This window comes from Silurus meridionalis, chromosome 26, assembly GCF_014805685.1.
Source record: "Silurus meridionalis isolate SWU-2019-XX chromosome 26, ASM1480568v1, whole genome shotgun sequence".
Taxonomy (NCBI): domain Eukaryota; kingdom Metazoa; phylum Chordata; class Actinopteri; order Siluriformes; family Siluridae; genus Silurus; species Silurus meridionalis.
In genome coordinates, this window is record NC_060909.1 from 4,751,647 (window position 1) to 4,773,375 (window position 21,729).

Consider the following 21,729-nt stretch of genomic DNA (forward strand, 5'->3'; position numbering starts at 1 on the left):
GAAACTTGTAGGCAAGGGATTGAGAATGCAAGTAGATGATTTTTATGAGGAAATAAATGAAATTAAGTCATTTTCTTGAATAGGAGTAAAACTTTGTAATTGATCGTCTGTTATAATTACAGCGCTGTCTACAGGGTGATTTATATTCAATTGCCTGGATTTTTTTCCTGATGTTTTCAACTTTACTATTAAAAAATGTATTTTCTATAACTCAGGAGACTCTCCTTCTATGCTATTTGAAATACTCTCAATTTGGTTTGACGCCATTTACACTCTAATTTCCGAGTGGTCTGTGTTAAGGTGTGCGTATGATCATTATGCCATGGTGCTAATTTTTCTGCCTGATCATATTGGTTTGAAGGGGAGCTCAATCATCTAGCATTTATGTTCTAGAGCCATATGGTGTTTGTGTATGCATGAGGATTGTCTGCTAATTTTCACAATTCTTTTCTCATATCATAACTTTTTACAACATAATTGGAGACTAGACTGACTGCCTCATGAGTCCTCATCCGGTACACATGTCCATGTGTCCACACTCCCACAACTTTACAGCCCTAGGGAGCTTAAATCTGTAATTGCTCTCTAATTAGGTTTAAATATTGGTCTCAGACAGACAATACACATATAAAACACCACATAAAAATGACTATCGACTTTTTGACTTTGACTTTTTCTTTTTTGGCTGTCAGTTTGCTGATAGAATGTATAAAGTGAAAACAAATGCTAATCCAATATTCGGATTTCATATGTGTAATTTCCAAATAGCATAAACAATTGTTACTTTCAATTCGGTGACACATAATAAAAAAGAAAAAAAGAAAAAAAAAAAACAGTTTTTGCCAATTAGCTAAGACTTATTCACATTTTTGTGTTGTATATATATATGTGTGTGTGTGTGTGTGTGTATGTATATATATATATATATATATATATATATATATATATATATATATATATATATATATATATATATATACACACACACACACATATATATATATATATATATATATATATATATATATATATATATATATATATATATATATATATATATATATATATATATATATATATATAATTTTTTATTTTGGTTGTTTTGTAGATGTCAGTGCCCCGCACAGTTTGATGGACCTGAATGTCAGCAGACCAAGCATAGTTTCCATGGCAATGGCTATGCCTGGTTTCCTCCCATAAGGCCATGCTTCGAAAGCCACCTTTCTCTGGAGTTCATCACAGAGGTGGCAGATGGGCTGCTGCTCTACAGTGGTCCACTCGCCCCACTGCAACCCTGGGAACCAGAGGATTTCATGGCTATAGGTAACGTACACAAATTTACTGTATTGCAAAAAGATGGAAAAAAGCAGCAGGGAGCTGGAATGAGGGAGAAAAATCATTTGTTTTTCTTTGAAAAGTTGTCGGCACCAGCAGAGTTTTACAGAGGTCTGGTAGCTAGAGGTTGTCTCCCCTACTTACCACATGCTTACAGGAATGCAAGTGTTGTTGTTTTTTCTGCAGATATTTCTGGGAAAAGGATTGATCTCCAGTGGCGAATATAGTAGTGTGCAATTTTAATGTAATTTAAAATGAAAAAAGGAAAAAACTATATATATAACTAACTTGTTTAAACTTATTATAAAAGTAGAATACAAACTATAAAAAAAAAGAAAGAAGGAAAAGAAATTGAATAAATAATGTATGCTTGATGGGCCCAAGGGTGATTGTTAAAAAAAAAACCTTCTTGACATGGCCACTGTAACAAATAGAGGACAGGACATACAATGAGACCTCTGCTGCCACAAACCCACAAGATTGGATTTTTTTTTTATGATGACTTGAGGCTAATTATTGATGCTACAGTATAGCGATATAACAACAGGGACGTTTTACTTTTACTGGGACATTCCATATTATTAAATATAAGCATAAGCATGATGTGTAAGCTGTTCATTAATACATCAAAGAAAGTTATATTCGCTGAGTTGCATAAGTAGAATATCACACTTCGGATTACATTCGGATCATTCGCAACATGGTGTATCAACTCAAATAAACTCAAGCTTTATTGTCATTCTGTCACTCATACACACTGTGTATGTAAAAGAACAAAATGTTGCATAGACAGTGAAACAGCAAAAGAAAACTTTAAACGTCTTGTCAGTAGGGCGTAATCATTTACAAAACAGTGTATATATATATATATATATATATATATATATATATATATATATATATATATATATATATATATATATATATATTTGCAGACATATGGTAAGTATTGTATGTGCTTTTTAAGAATAACATTACACCTGTAATCCCAGTTTGCTCTTAGAAATCCCCCCACTCTTCTGGGAAGATGTTTCACTAGAATGTTTTAGTGTAGTGGCATTTGTATTCATCAGTTACAACAGTGGTAGTTAAGTCAGGTACTGTTGTATGTGAGGTGAGGAGGCCTGGGGTTTAGTCATTGTTCCAATTTATCCCGAAGGTGTTCAATAAGGTTCAGATTAGAGTTGTATAGCAGGCCACGTAAGATTTTCAAACCATGTAAACCATATTGTCATGGAGCTCACATTGTGCACAGGGGCATTGCCATGCTGGAAAAGGTTTGGGTTTTCAAGTTCAAGTGAATGCAAAATTGTATTTTACCACAGCCAGACAAACTTTTGTCCTTATAGTGTATCTATGCAGACAGTTCACAGACAGGTATCTTATACAGTGAGAATTAATGTCATTACTAAACAAGAAACACAATGAACACAATTCAACAAGTCTCCTTTCACTGTAGCCACAGCTGCACCACCCGCATAATCCTCTCTAGCACAAGCATTAATATTACCCTCATAAAATTACCCCTGGGTTTTGCATTTTTTTCCTGTGCATTATGTTTTTTCTGGGGATTTGAAATGCAGGCAAATTACATGTTTTTGTCCAAATTCTACAGGAAAGAAACGCAAAAGTATACAGTAATCAGTTCACAAAAAAAAGCTCAACAGCTCCTTTGAACTGTTTTGGCCAAACCTTTCCTCATAATTTCCCACTTTTCCTAAAAAGTCCATCTAGTAAATGTCCTTGTAGGTATATCTGCAGCCAATTTAATTTCTTCTCCTCTGTCAGCCAAAATTTCATTTTAAAAAATCCACAGATGTGGGTTGAGAGCTCTGACTAGTGCACTCTATAACCATCCAATCAAAGGGCGTGAAAATGCCAATGTGTTCGGACGCCTTCTAGCGGGCCTTGGAATAAGCAAGTTGCAATCTGATTGGTTACATAGCTTCAAGCTGCATAGGGTTTAGGCTAAAAAAAAAGTCTGCAATGCTCACAGTGCTGGCGTTATTGCAGATAGATACCTTTGACCCTGCCTAAGAAATCTGATTAGATATAAATTAGAACATATACAGACACCTGGTAGTGCTGTATGCTATACAGTAGACTATTGGGAATAATTGAACACATATTCATGGACAAAAATATATTAAAATGTAAGTCAGTGATTCTGATAGAGTTTAGGCCAGTAGAGAGGCCTTGCTGGCACTGGAAAAGGTTGGAATCTCATGCAGTCCACAATGGAATTAATCATTTTAAAGACTGCTTATTCATTACTCTGGAGTTATTATAAAAAGGAAAAGAGCTTGCAGTAGTGTCTAGCCTGGTCGGAAGGTTTTTTTTTCTGTGCCATGATGTGTTGACGAAGTACAGGTGCTGAGGTTTGTATTTTTCAGCCTACATGAGCAAACTGTAATTTCAGTAATTGTAATTTGAATCCCAAGTTTCGTTTTCGGGACATTGATTGATTGTTCCTGAGGAAAAAGTCTCATGTCTCATGCTGATACTTTTTTTAATGCAAGTCTGAAAAAAACTTTTGGTAATGTAATTAAGTTAATGCAAACTGTGTCCCTGCTTTTTTTTTGGTTTCTTGTGGTTGCTTTGTGAATTGAAATGAAATTAAACCTTTTTTTTGGGTCGGGGGGCTGGGGGCCTTCTATCACTTTGCAAATAACCTTCAAATACACTTAAAATTAAAGATTGTCCAGAAAACAATAGAGCCTGAGCTGCATGTCCTAATAGATTGCTTGAAGCTGAAATCATTGAGCTGCACAGTTTGTAGGGGGAAAAAAATAGAACCCAGTCTCTTGTTTCCAGCATGCATTTAAAAGAAAAGAAAAAAAAAGATTATAAATTAAGCTTTTGTTTTTTTTTTCGGAGTAAAGATTAGACATGACATGCTCCAGGTGATATATTTGTAGCGTATTCAAAAAAAAAAAAGATAAAAACAATGAAAATACCCCTCAACCCTGTGGAAGATTTGTAATTTTGCAAATATGATTTTATTGTTACACGTATACTCCTGTTTTGTTTCAATTTGTTCTCTCATTTGAAGTTATGCTAATTCATTTGGTGGTAATGTGGCTTTTATGCTAATGACAAATTGTTATATTGAGCTAAAATAGATAATGTGTGTGAAGGTAAGACAGAGAGAGAGAGAGAGAGAGAGAGAGAGAGAGAGAGATTGACTGTTTAAACCCACCCTTCCCCCTTCAGCAATGATTTAATGTTTTTAATATAAAAGTTTGAAGACTGAAACTCTCGGGGGAGATTTGCTTACCCAAACAGCAGCCCAAAAACAGAAAAAAAACCTACTACGCTTTGGTACGAGTGAAACCGATGGCGTCCACGGCGTATAACCTCCTCTGTCATAGGAGTCAACATGTGCGTCTCGGTTTGTCGCAGGTTAACGAAGACGCTCATTATGCATTAAAGGCTTATTTGTCATTCGTTTCCGAGAGTAATTACAATGCAGTGTACACATTTCCAGCTCTAATGAACTCAACCATGTCTGCATGCGTGCTCTGAATACTGGCCTGAAGAAGTTTGCGGTCTGCTTGGTGTGAATATTTAGTAGCTGTTTGAATAATCGTGGGTTCTTATGGTTTTTGAGGGCATTCTATATGGCAGGTCTTTAAGAGATTCCTGGGAGATGTTTTTCCTCACGATTCTAAACATTTGTTTTTCGTAGCTTTTGGAAAATCACAGTGAACAACTATGAGAGCTCAGAATGCACCCATGTTCAATCATCTGGATGAATAAACAATCGCACTGAGACTGTATCCAGTGAAGATTAGATTTCTTTATTTTTGGATTATGTGGATGAGAAAACAATGATGTATATTTTTTGTGAAATGGCTCATTCAATTTTAGTTTTGTCTGTCTATTTAAACACATCGATGATTTTCCTCGACATTGCCTCTTCAATTTAAAGAGACAGAATGTAAATAAACACCTGACAGGAATGACGCAGGCCCAAGATACTTATATAAGGGGGAAGAGGGGCTTTTTACTTGTAACATGTACATTATAGCACAGTGAAATCTTTCTTTGCATACAAGATACAGTGCCCCTGGAGCACAGAGGATTAAGGTTCTTGCTGAAGGGCCCAAGAATGGCAGCTGGGCAATACCAGGGCTTAAACCACAACCTTTTCGAGCCTTAACCACTGAGCCACTGGGCTACCACTTCTCCAATTATTACCCAAGCACAGTATGTGATCATTTATAGGCGTTTCAGGGTGGATGAGGAATTTTTGTAGACAATAGAGATCTAAAACATCTTTTGTAGCTTTTTGACAGACTTGACCTGATGTAGTAAACTGATTCACAGAGATCATGCATGACCTCCAAGTGTGCGTATAAAAATGCACCTACACCCACTGCACTTTTTTATTAACAAAATCTGTACACTCATCCAATTAGTTAATTATATGGCAGCAGTCCAATACATAAAATCATGCACATAAAGATTAAGAGCTTTTGGTAATATTTACATCAAGCATCAGAAAGGAGAAAAATGTTATGTTGGAGACATGGTTATGTTGGTGGTGTCAAACAGGAGGGTTTGAGTATTTTACCAACAGCTGGTCTGGTCAGTCTCTAGAAAATAGGGGCACAAACCTTTTCCTACAAAGGGAAAAAAAAAATTAAACTTAATTAAGAGCCGTGGGCTGAAAGTGAATGTTGCATTTTACCAAATTGTATTATATTAAAATAAAAAGTTGCCATTATTCCTCTAAATTGTAATTTCAGAATATTTAGAAATAAGTAAATGGAAAACATTACTCTGCAAAACTGATGCAGTTTTACTGTATAATCGAAACATTTAAAAAAATCCCATTAATAGTATAACAGAGCTCTTAATAAAGCCTTTAAAATAAAGATCTATGTCATTGGCATTTTTCCCATTCATTCCTCTTCATGTACAATATGGATCATGTACTGGCATGGCCAACTCAGAGGTCACCATGGGCCAACTTTGGTCCATGAGCCCTAGTTTGGGCATCTTTGTTCTAAAGTTAACACAGATTGAAAAAAACGGAGGCAGATGAATGGACGCAGAAAAGTAAAGATGAATGGAGGTGGAAAACTTAAATAATGACTTTTTACAATAATAAAAATGAATGCTGAAAGCTGAAATTTTGGGGGAAAAAATTAGCCTGTAAAACTGTCCCTTTTCAGTGTCTATTCTCAATGTACTTAAAAAAAAAAAAAAAAAACAACAAGATTGCAGCAGTTTTTATATCACTTATCATTTTATATATATATATATATATATATATATATATATATATATATATATATATATATATCTGTTACATATTATGGAAGCCTGTTTCTACCACATAAAAGAATAGATTATTTATTTACCTAATTGAGACATTATTTTTAGTTTCTTTCGACTTAAAAAAAAAAAAAAAAAAGACAGAAAGTACGACTCTGTGTGTGCTGCACAGTTTCCATGTTTCCTCCCCGACACACTGCCCCAACTCCGTGCCCAAGCTGCTTAAATGCTCTCTATGTTTGGCAGCACATATCTATGTGAGCAACTGTTCTCTTGGATGAAGATGAACAAAACACCACTCAGGAGTCGTCTTACTGATGAACACCTTCACTCAATCCTGAAGGATTTCCTCAGCTCAGAGCCTAAACCCAGACATTGATGCACTTGCATCTGAGATGCCAGGTATCTGGCTTCAACCAATGTGCATCAGTGTAAATCAAAGTGTAGCAAACTGAGCTTAAATGAATGTTGTCTTTATTCACTTTTTCTACTCCAAGGCATGGACTGTTAATAGTTGAAAGATTGCCTTTTTTTAATTGAAGAAAATTATTATTATTATTGGTTGTTTTGTTGTTGGCCTGTAAAAAAAGATTTTCATTAAAAAAGAACTCGAAAGGCTATAGATAGAGAAAGACATAATAAGAAAAACCGCTTTCAACATATTTCAAATTTAATTTCTCATGTGTTTATAATATTAAGCTTTGGTTGTTCCAGATTCAATGTTTATGCAAAACTAAAGATTTTTTCCATATGAAAAGGTTCAACATTACATATCTGGAAAGAAGGGAAAACATGCACAATTGCAGTCTTTCCAAAAAAATTTGAGTTTGGCCCGTGACTTTGTCCAAGTTTTTGGAAAAAATTTTTGTCTAAGTGAACACGTAAATAAGTGTCCAAAGTGTCAATGTTTTGTGTGAGCACAATTGTTATCTGGCACTGTTTTACCCCTCCTGGGCATGGATTTCACCAGAGCTGCACAGGTTGTTGCTGGGATCCTCTTCCACTCCTCCATAATGACGTTATGGAGCTGTTTTATGTCAGACACATGGCGCTTCTCCACCTCCTGCTTGAGGATGCCCCACAGGCAGTGTTCAGGTCTGGAGACATACTTGGCCACTTCACCACCTGTACCTGCAGCTACTTCAGCAAGGCAGTTGTCATTTTGTCGCCGTGTTAGAGGTCGTTATTATGTTGGAAAACTGGCGTTCAGCCCAGTTTTTAAAGAAAGAGCATCATGTTCTGCTTCAGAATGTCACAGTACATGTTGGAATTCGTGTTTCCCTCAATGAACCGCAGCTCCCCAGTACCAGCAGCACTCATACAGCCCTAGACCATGATGCTGCCACCACCATGCTCAACTGTAGGCGAGAGACAATTTTCATGGTACTCCTCACCAGGGCGTCACCACACACGCTGGACATCGTCTGAGGAAAATTCCGTGAAGTGAGATCTGTCCTCAAATGCTCGATGTGGAGTTCTTATTACTACAGGGTGGTATAAATTATTCACTTCTCTCCAAAAATGAAATTTGACAGGATTTTTATACGCTATAGACTCAACTATTCAGCAGGCAACATACCCATGTTCAGCTCGTATACCCAGTGACAGGACGTATACTATATATAAAGTTTGTGGACACCTGACCATGCATTTATATATACCTTTTGAGAATCCCAGTTTACAATAATTCCCCAGGAAGTTCATCTTAGTCTCATCAGACCACAGGACATGGTTCCAGTAATTCATGCTCTTCGACAGGTCAGCAAACTGTTTGCAGGCTTTTTTTGTGAGCTAGATTCAGAAGAGGCTTTCTTCTGGGACAACAGCCATGCAAACCGACTTTTTGCGGTGTGCCGCATATGGTTTGAGCAATGACAAGCGGACCCTCCGCTTATGCACCATCTAAAGCAATGCTGCAGCACTCATGCACCTGACGCATAGCACAAGAACTCAACTTCTTTGATGGATATGTTATGGAAGTCCGTTTTTGCCTAATTGTGACTTTATTTCTTGCTATTCTCACTTTCAAATAAATTCGGACTTTAAAAAAAATGCCTCAAACTCTTGACCGGCGTCTGCATGATTGGCTTTATTTATAGAATAAATTGGATTTATTTGACTGAATCGATTGTATAGATATAGATTTGGTTCTTTGTGTTTAGTCTTTAGTCATTCATTCTGAGACAACCAAGGACTTTGGACAGCCAGGGAAAGTCCACCTCCTGGGCACCAGAGTCTTAATGCATGTCTTTTTTGTGTTTTAAAGGATGTTACGTTTGCGACCAAGTAACTCCAACTTATATTTATGTACTTATTTGTAAGTGTTACTTTTTGGTTGTCCTACCAACTGTTTGGAAGTCAAAAGCAGATCCCTGATTTTGGGAGAATGAGTTAAACAGGTTATTTTGAAAGATAAATGAATGTGCAGTAAGTATGTTTTGATGATTCTGTGAAGCCAAGACTCAAACTCTGGTCAGTTGGAAGCCCTGGCCATGAGCCACCATGGGGTAAAGATACAAGCCAGGGAATGGGAAAGTGTAAGCATGGGATGGTGTAGCTGCTAGGGCTGGGATTGTGGGTCTGAAAGTGTGGGAGTCAGGCGTTCTGTCCATGAGCCACAGGGGGCGAACAAAGCAAGCTTGGGCATACCGGGGTGCATGCAGGCAGACAGGCAGGCAGGGTAAGACATGAACCTGAAGTACAGAAGATCCAGGATTACACATAAGACAAAGCACTGGGGGGTCTAAAAATCTGAGCGAATACATAATTGTTAGTACTTCACAGGTAGATGAATCGATCGGGCGAAGAGTGACTGCAGTAGCGAGGTTTTTTTAAATGCTGCAGGCTGGAGAGATGTTGAGGAGCAGGTGCACTCGCTGATTCAATCAGTAAAGGAGATAAGGTCTAGCAACATGCCCAGGAACATCGACAAACAGAGAGATAGAAAAAAAAAGAGAGAAAAATACGGAGACAAATCCAGGAATAAACAGGAAGTGGGAAACACAAGAAAACAGGAGCCTGGGCCAAAACCATGGCATGTTGCTTTGTGCCATCTTTGGCCACTGTGTGAGTAATGCTCTAATGATACATTTTCCAAATTTAGTTGGGCAATGTTACATTCGTTCATTCATGTAAAATAACAGCTTCATCCTGGTCAGGTTTTGCGTTCGATCCAGAGCAAATAAAAAGAACACTGGCTTGAGGCGGAAATGGGTGATAGGAGTACATCGCAGTGCACAATGCACACACAGATTTACAACCTTATTCCCATCCGTGGGCAAATTTAGAGCAGCCAGTCTACCTACCAGCGTATTTTTGGGAGGCGGGAAGAAACCGGAGAAAGGTGAAGAAACCCACACGTACACAGGAACATGTGAAAAGACAGTAACCTGAGCACAGGATCGATGAAGTGTTACAGCCTAACATTTTTAGACTGAACACTTAAGGGTGAATTCGGATAAAATAAACTGCGTGTGTGTGTGTGTGTGTGTGTGTGAGAGAGAGAGAGAGCATGTGTGCTTGTGGAGCACAGAATGTAAGAAGGAAAGATCAAAATCGTATCAGGTACGCACAGCTCTTTATATAATGCTTAAGCAATTGAAATGATTTTTTTTTCCCTTTTATTTCCTTTTTATTTCTTTTAACTCAGCGGACACATTCTCTGACAGCCTTCCCTTCCATTCCCCCTACTCTCTGTGTCTTGAATAGCGATTGTCTGCTGCAGCTCTGACTCATCATCAAATCCTCCGCCTGATTGCCATACTTAAAAATGCATGAGCGGAAAAAAGGGGAAAAAAATCTCATTTTAATGCATTACACACACTAGATCCAGTGCTAATGAAAGCATGGACTGATAACCTGTTGATCCTATACAGTATATATATTTATTTGAGCAGTTTGACTTGTCTTACACTCATTACTTAAAAGCGACTCGACATCCAGTGACCCAATTCGCAAAAATAAAGATGCTGGCACACTGGATCGTGGACACACGGCGTGGGATGAGAGATTAAAGGATAGCATATGAAGAACGAGGGGGTGGAAAGACAGACCGACGGGGAGTGAGAGAAAACCATTTTCGATAGGCCACGCTGATATCGATTGAAAGGGAAAAAAAACGGTTTTTGCACAGCTTGCACTATATTTTGTGTGTGCATGAGCCCGGTGCTGTGTGAAGTTTTTCTCCAGTCAAGTCGCATATCTAAATTGAATCCGGCTCATTCACGGCGCACGGTGCTTTCCTGGCTGAGTGGGGTGAAGTGTGTCGTCGCACGCTGACGATGGAGGCAGACAGGCAGCGGGAGAGAGATGAGAGAAGAGGCAAGCAAGCAGAGGCACAACGGAGTCTAATGCTTCGAGAGAGGTTGGGGGGACGGAGATAGAGACAAGAACCGAAAGGGAAATAGCCTTAAAGATGTGGTTTGGGTGCCATATGCAAAAGTGCCATGTGTGCAGATCTGGCTAGTTTCTTTATTTCTTTTTCCTGGCCGTGAAGTGAGATCTGTCCTCAAATGCTCGATGTGGAGTTCTTATTACTACAGGGTGGTATAAATTATTCACTTCTCTCCAAAAATGAAATTTGACAGGATTTTTATACGCTATAGACTCAACTATTCAGCAGGCAACATACCCATGTTCAGCTCGTATACCCAGTGACAGGACGTATACTATATATAAAGTTTGTGGACACCTGACCATGCATTTATATATACCTTTTGAGAATCCCAGTTTACAATAATTCCCCATCTGCTCTTAAAATTTCCTCCACTCTTCTGGGTAGATGTTCCACTAGATTTTGAAGTGTGCTTGTGAAGATTGGTGCTCATTCAGCCACACAGGTGTTGGTAAAGTAAAGTACTAATGTAGGTGAGGTGAGGGGGCCTGGGGTGCAGTCAGTGTTCCAATTCATCCCAAAGAAGATCAATAAGTTTAAGATCAGAGTTCTTTAGCAGTGTCCACTGTAACGCGTATAAACCATATCTTCATGGAGCTAGAACTGGACTTTTTCATGATGGAACAAATTTAGGTTCAAATTAACAGACAATTACACCCTACCACATCCAAGGACATCCTACACAATTGTGTCCCTCCAAATTGGTGAAAACAATTTAAAAAAGAAGCACATTTTCTTCTTCTTCCTTCGGCTGCTCCACAGCGGATCATCTGTCTCCATACCACCCTGTCCTGTACATCTGCCTCTTTCACACCAACTACCTGCATGTCTTCCCTCACCATATCCATGAACCTCCTCCTTGGCCTTCCTCTTTTCCTCCTACCTGGTGGCTCCATCCTCAGCATTCTCCTACCGATATACCCCATGTCCCTCCTCTGAACATGTCCAAACCATCTCAATGTCGCCTCCCTCACCTTGTCTCCAAAACGTCCAACATGCGCTGTCCCTCTAATAAACTCATTTCTAATCTTGTCCATCCTCGTCACTCCCAACGAAAACCTTAACATCTTCAGCTCTGCTACCTCCAGCTCCGCCTCCTGCCTTTTACTCAATACCATGGTCTCTAAACCATACAACATTGTAGAAAAGAAGCACATATGGGTGGAAAGATTTGACCATGTACAGTAGAGTACTAAAGTGGAAAAATATTAGTTAAAATAATGTAATGCTGTGTGATGAGCAAGTTTGTCCTTTGCATGGAAGTTAGATAAATGTACATAATAAGGTCACACACTGTGTTTATGCTCTGGAGAAAGAAATCAGCATAAGCAGATTTCTTGCATTTCTTCCTGCATTCAAGCTTTTTTATGACCTTATCTGCGAATTTATCACAGTCAATAGTTTTACCACGAAATGAAAATGATTGTTCTGTATGAATCAATAGTAAGAAAAAAAGAACATCTCAGACTTTTGCTGGTCCTGGGCACATTTTTTATGAACCTGTCTCTTCACGTACAACACAAATAAAAGCAGATTAAGTTTTATTGCAAAATGTTCGTTCTTAAAAGCGACATCATGTTAATCTTGTGTACCTATTGAGTAGTATTGCATCCTTCATATTTCTAAAGGGTTTTTAGTTTGATCAAATTTCGAAAAGAAACATACAGCTTTACGCTTCTCTCCAAAAGTCCCTGTAGGCGTGGCATGGGCGGAGCTAAAGAGTCGCCAGTATGCGCAGCTTTTGCGTAACGATCGTGTGCATGCTGTTACATCGCTATAAATATAACAGCAACAACAACTTCGCAGTCTTAACTTAACTGTGGCTAACAATCAGATCCAGCCGTAAGTATCTGATACAGAATCAGATCCCGAGTCTAAAATGTAACAACAGCAGCAACAACGACAATAGCAGCACATGTCTAAACAATAAGGTTCTCCTTCCCTCAAATCTAAAAACGCACTTCTTTGGAGACTTTTGTTCTCGAGCTGAAGTTTTGTGCAGCGCTGCAGATGACTTCTGTAACCGGATGAAGCACGGTGGTGGCGCTCTTCCAGGGGGGAATTTAACACGAGGAATTTCGCCCATTAATGACATCATTAAAGGCTATACTAAAAAAAAAAAAAAAAAAACTATTTGAAACTTTTACAAACATGGAATGTAGATATATTTTCTTTAACTACCCCCATAAAGTAACTAAGTAATGGTAAGTAAATAAGTAATTTTTTTATTCCATCCCCTGGTTAAAGGCTTTACATACAAAAGACAAATAGTAATAATCTTTAAAATCATTATAGCACGTGTAAGCGTTAGGTCAGGCATTGGAAACCCAGTTCTGGATTACTTGGAGAGAAAAGCCAGAGAAGAGAATAAGAGTGGAGGATGTGAGGATGCGGAGGATGTAGAAACTCTGGGCTAGACGCCTGAGAGACAGCGATATAGGCAGAGACTCGGAGGAAGTGGTGGTGTTATGAAGAAAGAAGTGAGAAGAGGAGGGCCGGAAGTGGATGATGAATGATGAATGGCGACGCGAAAGAGAACCGACATCTAAACGAGTGCTGCTCTAGTATGTCTCAGCGCATCACTCTTGGCCTGCTCTCTACTCCTCCAGAGTTTTCACTCTATCAGGCCCCTATTATTTTCTACTGTTTTTTCGGTGCAACCTATTAAACCTTAACATTGGCCCTGTGCCTGCCAGCTTCACGCCTCTCTTCTCCCTATCAAACACACCAGCGCGGTTTCTACAACACTTCCGCCGGAGCTGCACACTCATGCTTTCTTCTTCTTCTTCTTCCTCTTTCTTCCTCTCTTCCTAACACACACCCACACGCAGATGCTCTCTCACACCCTTCTCTCTCTTTCTCTCTCTCTCTCTCTCTCTCTCTCGCTCTTGTGCTCTCTCTCTCTCTCTCTCTCTCTCTGTCTCTCCAACATACACACACACACACACACACACACACACACACACACACACACTCTCTCTCTCTGCTTCTCTTGTCACATCCTTTTACTTCTAGAATTCATCCAAATGCCAAATACTGATGTTCAGATCTCACAATATGGCAAGGCAATATGGCATAATCTCCGCATGAAACATTCACATGGTGAAATAAACAAGGCCATTTTTATGCAATTAAAAAAAATTTAAAAAAATTGTAACATCAAACATCAATACAGGGCAACACAGCGGTGCACGGAGCAACATCTCTGCCCCAGAGCTCTGACTAAAATGATGAAACTTTTGGATCACTCCTGGACTAGATTTTGTGTTTGTCCAATTAAGTTCTATCTAGAAACCAAATGCACCTCTTCTGAAGTAACAGTAACAGCTTATTAGCATGGCTCATCTGCGTGTTTGGGTGTCTTGGTGTCCACTGTTCACTTTAAAACTAGTAGCTGCAGGAGCAAAATCATTTTTGAAGGTCATTCACTTTAGAAGAGGGTGAAATGTCACACAATGAAGCTTTATCATGGTAAAAAGGAAACACTATTGAAATTGAATGGAATTAATATATGGGAGCTCTTGTACAGTTTTACACACTGGGCATCCAGTTCTTTTCTCCAAGCATCCAGCTGAAAAAACTCACCAAAGGTGTTCTTTCTTAATTGTAGTTTGCTTTCTGACCTTGTGATCCAGTTCATCCCAGAGCGGTACAATCGGATCTAGGTGTGGTGACTGGGCAGGCCATTCCATGATAAATAACACCAACTGTTTGCTCTCTAAATAACACTTACAGAGGTTGGACGTATTTTTCAAGTCACTGTATTGTTGTATGGTGAAGTTGGTTCTAATTAGCCGTAGTCCAGATGGAATTGTAGAGAACAAAAGGATACTGCATGTGTAAAAAAAAAAAATTTTCCAAACTTTTGATGCACTTTATATACTGATACTGATATAATGAAATATACTGATACTGTTGAATCCTTATGTAGTATGGTAGTATGGTGTTTGAGTTATGTAAAGTCTTAATGCAATTAAATGGAAATGTGTCAGTTATGTAGTGTGTTATTTAAATATTGTATAAAACGTTATCAGAAAATCCAGCCTTAACTGGTACCATCCTAAACCAGTTTATAGACAGATAGCCTTCAAAACCTTTGTTATTATTATTATTATTATTATTTTACAAATGTAACATCCCATTACAAAATGTTCCCAGAAAATAAGACATACCCAAAAAAACAATAATGTATTGAATTCTAAAATATTAAGATTAATAAAATAATAATTAAAAGAATACATTATTAGAATACAATAATAATTCTATTATTATTATTGTTGTTATTATTATTGTAATATAAAATAAATCAATGATAAAAATAATAATTATTATTTTTATTTTTATTATTATTAGTATTATTATTATTATTAGTGGTAGTAGTATTATAAAATAAAGTAATATAAATTATAATTACCCTAGGTATTTGTACATAACCAAGCGGGTTCCTTTGTACAAAAGGTATGGTAAACAGATTACCAATCAGAGTACAGGTTGTATGAGGTTCATCTGTCTAAGTGGATGATATGTAGATTTTTGTACCATACATAAATATAGGTACCTGTAGATTGTTGTACATATAATTGTAAAAATGGTTGTAAATATACAACATGCCTAAAAATAAACCCTACCGCCTCTTTTGGAGTAAACATTTATATAATACCCTCTTTTTTTTTTTCGGGGAAACATGGTATATACCTCCTTATGGCATGTCATTAGTGTAATCTCATAAAAAAAGTTCTTAAGATGCTGGGATTCACCTTTTGGGACTCACAGCTAAAAATGTCCTCTCTAAATTAAAATAGTAACAGTTTGAGAGAACAGTGTGTCACATATACAGTTGGGTATCTTTGGAAAGAGGACACTTTGGAATTTACTATCCATCATGCAGGTTGATAACGTTTCCTGCATTACATTTTTTTCATATAAAAATTCATGAAATCAGTCCTGGAGCAATCAAGAAAAGTAATGGGTTGAAAGCCACATATGCCATGAGTTTATATCGTAAATGTAATGAAGAGATCTTGAAAAATTAGATTCCTACAAACGTTTTTATTGTTATTGATTCAAGTTGTTGATGATGATGGTACAATTCACAAGAAAAAATCCTTACATTATGGCATTTGGTAGATGCCCTTATCCATAGTGAATTATGTTTAGCTCATTCATACAATTTAGCAGCTATGGGATTAAGGGCCTTTCTCAGGGGCCCAGGATTTAAACTCACAACCTTCAAAGTCCAATGCCTTAACCACTAAGCTACTCGTCCCACATTTCTGGCACAGCGTGGCACAAAGTGTAATCAAAAACAAATACAAATTGTATTTATATGTAAATGATTAAAAAAAAAAAAATTTCTTTGCTCGAAACTACAAATCCAGTCTGGTTGACGCTTTTTATCTGGTGAAATACAGATAAAATCTAAATGTACTCTCCACCTTTCCACATCTTCCCTTCTTTCTCTGCTGATGCCTGTTTTTTTTCAGCCTGTAGTTCAGAATCTGCAGATCCCAACATTTGTTTTTCTGTTTGTTTGTTGAAAAAAAAATATTGCCTGAAAGATTTCAATAAATGGAACAAAGATCTTGAGTTGCCAGCTATAGAGCTTTGACCTCAACCCTACTGAATAACTATTGAATTGAAAAGCTGACTGCACCCCAGGCCTCCTCACCCCACATCAGTTCCTGACTTTACTCAGGCTCTTGTTGCTGAATGAACACAAATCTCTACAAACACATTTCAAAATCTTGTGGAGGATCTCAAACCCAGACAGTCCAGTCTTACAGCAAAATGTGATCTATTGATTCATTTTAATAGGCACAAATTTCCCTCTTTCTCGTGTCACCGAGGACGACTTTCTATGTAATGCATTTCAATAGGAAGTATTTTTGGTGCCTCCGCTAAAGTTTCTTTCTGCCACTCGAGACCACAGACGCTGTATTATTTTTTTTTTCTCGTTTGTTATTGATTTTTTTTATCTTCAAGCGCCATTACTCAACATTTAAGCAGGAGATTTTATCCTTGTTTTATTGCTTTATTCAGTAAAATATTTGCTAATATAAACCATCGTCAGTGGTTCCTTACAGTCAAAATACAGTAAATATATTCTCCCTGTTAATTAAGGAGACTGCGTTAATTAAATACACACATTTATTACAGTATAACCACAACCCTTACCCTAACTGTATATTTTTTGCCTTATTCTCTGCTAAAAATGTGAAAACAAGATTACCACTGGCATTTCTGTCAGCATTACTCATGATCCTGCCTCTGTTGCTATAGAGATGGTGCAAGATGGAGGCAATTGCGCTGAGTGACGTGAAAAAAGAGAGGGAAATTCGTGTCCATGAACACGATTAAATAGATTAAAGTTCGTGACTACATCAGGAAATGCAGTGAAACTTTGTTGTCCCAGGAGAGGGGAAGCTTTTCTAATAACAAATACCGTAATATTTGGACTATTAAGCACACCCTTATATAAGCCGCACATATTTTGAACACTGAAACTAATGAGCTTTACACAGGCTTTAACGAAAGACAGTGCCTGTTACACGGCTTGTATCTTAACAGTAGCCTACCAAGAAAGTCATTGTTCACTGTCTTCCTTCTTCCTTTCACAACTATTTCTCTCGGGAGTTTTTCTTTTGGCATCGTCTTGCGTTTAAAAATTACCATCGGTGAAGCTTTTCTCCCGATGCCGTGCAGCTCAGAACACAGGTGAAGTGCGTTTTTTCATGCCCGGTTGTTTTCAGCGTGACGAATGATTCTCATTTCCTGTAGACAGTCAGAGTGAGCGGCAGATCAAACGTCAGATGAACATCATATTTATGATGTGGTGCGGCCCGATTCAGTGGGAGCGGATCTGATTTAATATAAAGAGGTACATTGGTTTACCTGAACCCGTTCTGCAATTTCATTGGTCTAATGTTATGTCGCACAGTTTTTTTGGCTTGAAGCTTGTGAAACCCGGGAAAAACCCAGGAAATAGCCATAAATTAGCCGCTTCGTTGTTTAAGCCGCGGGGTTCAAAGCGTGGGGAAAAAGTAGCGGCTTATAGCCTGGAAAATACGGTAGGTATTAAATGTGGAAGGGATATATAAACAGTGGCATCTTGACTGTGCTGTTCCTCTTGCTAGTTGGTGGCTTTGCATGTCATAGAGAAAGCAAGTGATGGTTTTACTCGCTGTGGTTAGTAATGGAAGCTTTAAAATCTTTATTTTTTAACTTTACTAGAGAACATTTTTCACAGTAGACTTTAAATAGAGCCATTTGAGACCCTCACAATACTTAACTATCCAACCAGCAGAATTTAAGATCCATACAGCTTTCCCCCCTGCTGAGGGATCTATTTATCTTTTTTTTTTCCTTTTTTGTTTTTTTTTTTATAAACAATGTCCCCCATTGTGTACACAAAGTCCACTCCTATCAGCCATGCCTCCAGATCTGAAGAAGCATCTGGGTTCACTGGTTAGGTGCAATGAAGCCATGTGGTCTCATCATTTACCAGGTTTGCATGTGCTGTACTTTTCATCACATATGTAGTGATGTTCATGTGGTTTTTGTTGGAGCTCTCATTCATTTTTTAGCATCCAGCCCTTTTTTCTTCCCCTTCTTTTTCTTTTTGTCAACACAATCCTCCCATGCCAGCCAGGGCTCACATTTCCTCTCTGGCCGCTAGCTTTTCTCTCGATTAATCTCTTCAGTTGAAAAGGGCAGAAATATTTGTGTGGGGCTCTGTGTTGGTTCAGAGTCTCTTTTCAAGGTTGCACAAAGATTCAGAATGGAACAAGGGCAAGCGTCTAATCAATGGACAAATTAGAGCGACAAATTAAATTTGGTTGATTAAGGACGGCGAGTGGAAAGTATCCCAAGGCTTCGCCAGGGCTGAGAGGTGTCTCGGCGTTACCTTTGTGTCAAAGCGTGCCTTAGGCACCAGTGATTCACTAGGAAATTAAATGACATTTATCGTCCCTTTGTGACACGCCGGTTCAATTGGTTCGCTTCTTAATCCGGGCGAAGATGTGAAACTAATACTGATGAGCTCCGTTTCCGATCCCGATGTCAAATTATACTATACAATTATACTCTTTTGATTTTCACTCATATCTTTTTTCCTCCATTGGTTCATTGTTTCGGGTTCGAAACAACCATGAGGCTCGTTTGAATCCGATTCTTCTTGACGTATATTTTTTTCTTTTCTTCTTAATTTCCCTGCATGCTGATTGGATAAGAATTTCGTTTTGTGATACATAATGCAAGCATAAATCAAATAATGACTCCAGATTATATTGATGAATAATGGTTTTATATATTCTTCCGTTTTTTTTTTTTTTTTTTTTTTAATCTAAGCAATTTTTCAAAATTAGACACTGTCTCTGTGCGTGCAATATATTCATTAGAGCCGATGGGCTTGTAGGGAGGGAGTAAGAAAGAGAGAGAGAGAGAGAGAGAGAGAAAGAAAGAGTATAAATGAGTTTGCAGATACCCAGCCATGCATGTATATACAATACACACATATACACACACCCACACACACACACACACACACACATATTTGGGGGGCATGTCTGGTGATGAAAGAGGTTAAAGGATATACTGTTGCACTCAAGTGTGACGTGCATATTATAGTCGATTTGCAAATCCTGCTTTACATTCGAAGCATGTGGTGTGTGCTGGGTTTCAAATATTGCATTCAAACGTTCTCATTTCCTGAGCAGGGCGGGGGCAGGCCAGGGTAGAGTAGGGCAGGGCAGGGGAGGCAGATGGGATAGACGGTAGGTCGGTACGCCAGCATGATGAAAAAGCATCTTGAATGCATATATCCACATCCGGCATTTTCATCTCTCATGGTACTGATTTGTATATACTAAGTGATTTGTGATGCCGCTTGCAGTTCAGTCCATTTGCTCAAGATTTTCTTCGCGCCCGAGAGAAGGAAACCATTTTTCATGTTTAAGAGAAGAAATACTCCAGGGGGTTGTTTAAGGTCCCTTCTGACTCTCTGCCTCGGTCTTGCGGTGGCACCGGGATTAATGCACACTGATGTCGAGAGAAGCTTAGAATGAATTAGGGACAAGTAGAGGAGAGACGAGGCGGCTCGGTATGACCGGGCGAGCACCGAATCTAAGTGCAAACGCGTGTACTAGTTGGAGTACATGTTTCCTGGAACACAGAGTTCAGGAGCGGAGCGACGCAGAGGCTATTTACACAACAGTAACATTGTAAAACACTAAGCAGGAAACAGGGTGCAGCGATACACACATAAATGCTCCCTGTTTTCCTGATAGGATTCTCATACTTTTTACATCTTGTATCTCTTGATACTGGAAGGTTAACTCCCAGTATCACCAAACTGCTACTCTTGGGCCCTTAAACAAGGCCCTTAACCCTTTGTACTGTAATGTACATGTGACAAGTAAAAAGCCCCTTTAACGTTACCCTTTAATTAAATGTTTGAGAAACTCAGCAAACAAGAGAGAGAGTTTGTTTTGTTTTGTTTTTTAGAACATATAGCAAGCTAACCTGACAGGATTTTTTTTTTAATCTTATTTGCTAGCTAACATTTCCCTGACAAAATTTCTGAGTTAATTATTTGGATCGTACATATATAACAGATTTCAACATTATTGCTAGCTAAATGCCCAAAATAAACTACCTAGACAGAATGTCTGTATGAATTTTGTTGTTTATTGTTCTTTAATCACTTCTAACCTTAAATAAAAGATTAAAGGAAATATAATGCTCACATAATTAAAGATAAATTCTTCATACATGTCTTTTCCATCGAATGCCAACTTCTTTCTTTTATGTGTGTGTGTGTGTGTGTGTGTGTGTGTGTGTGTGTGTGTGTGGAGAGTTAATCTTGTTGCAGTAGATTTCCAGGGCACAAATGTCACGTCAGTATTAATAGTAAAGTTAGGTTGTGTTTATAGTGTGTGTGTGTGTGTGTGATATATACATTATATAATGGATCTAAAAGTCTACACATCACACCAAATTAACAAAAAAAAAGTTTAACCAAAAGATGATCAATGTTTTTGAATGACAGACTCAGATTCCAGAACAGAAACCGATGAAACATCAGCCAGGCTGATGGATTCTTTACCTACAAAGCCTGCTTTGTGTAATTTAATCCAAAGTTGCATAAATGAAGTAGTAATTTAGGGGTATGCAAACTTGTGCAACAAGTTTATTCTATTTTTTCCTTAAATAGCTTCTGTTTGTTTTGCTTGTTTTTTTATATTTCGTGATTTCACATCAAGGACTGAAAAAGTTCTGACATGATTTATCTCTGTTACACTATTTTACATCACAAAAGCCTGCCATTTTAACAGAGGAGTGTGTAGACTTTTTAGATCCACTGTATGTTCTCAGGGGCTTGGCTTTGAAACAGACCAGACAAACCAGACTCCCCCACAGGGATTTCAACATCACTGATCCAGTGCACCACTCATACCTTTAAAGGAGCTGAAACTAAGAAATAAACTGACATAAAATGAACTGAGATAAAACATCAAAGATCACTTAACCTCAAAAGATAACCCGAGGCCAGTTCCTGCTTCTCATATTTCATTCACAAAGCCCCGAGAAAACTTTATACAACGAATGAGCAAACCAAGCTGACAGTATCTTTCCTCACAGAGATTTTAGATTGCTCAGGCTCTGCCTCGGCCTCTTATAGCATTACTTTTCCAAACAGCACGGCAACGTCTGTGAGAAAA

At 38.1% G+C, this 21,729-nt stretch overlaps 1 protein-coding gene across 1 annotated transcript in view; it reads left to right on the forward strand.

Annotated features, from left to right (window-relative positions):
- The window catches only part of si:ch211-186j3.6 (neural-cadherin), a 285,200-nt gene that overhangs the window by 199,297 nt on the left and 64,174 nt on the right, over positions 1 to 21,729 (forward strand). The window contains exon 23 of the mRNA XM_046840706.1: positions 1,109 to 1,323. Coding sequence (XP_046696662.1) covers positions 1,109 to 1,323 — 215 coding nt within the window. The remainder of the gene's footprint in view (positions 1 to 1,108; positions 1,324 to 21,729) is intronic.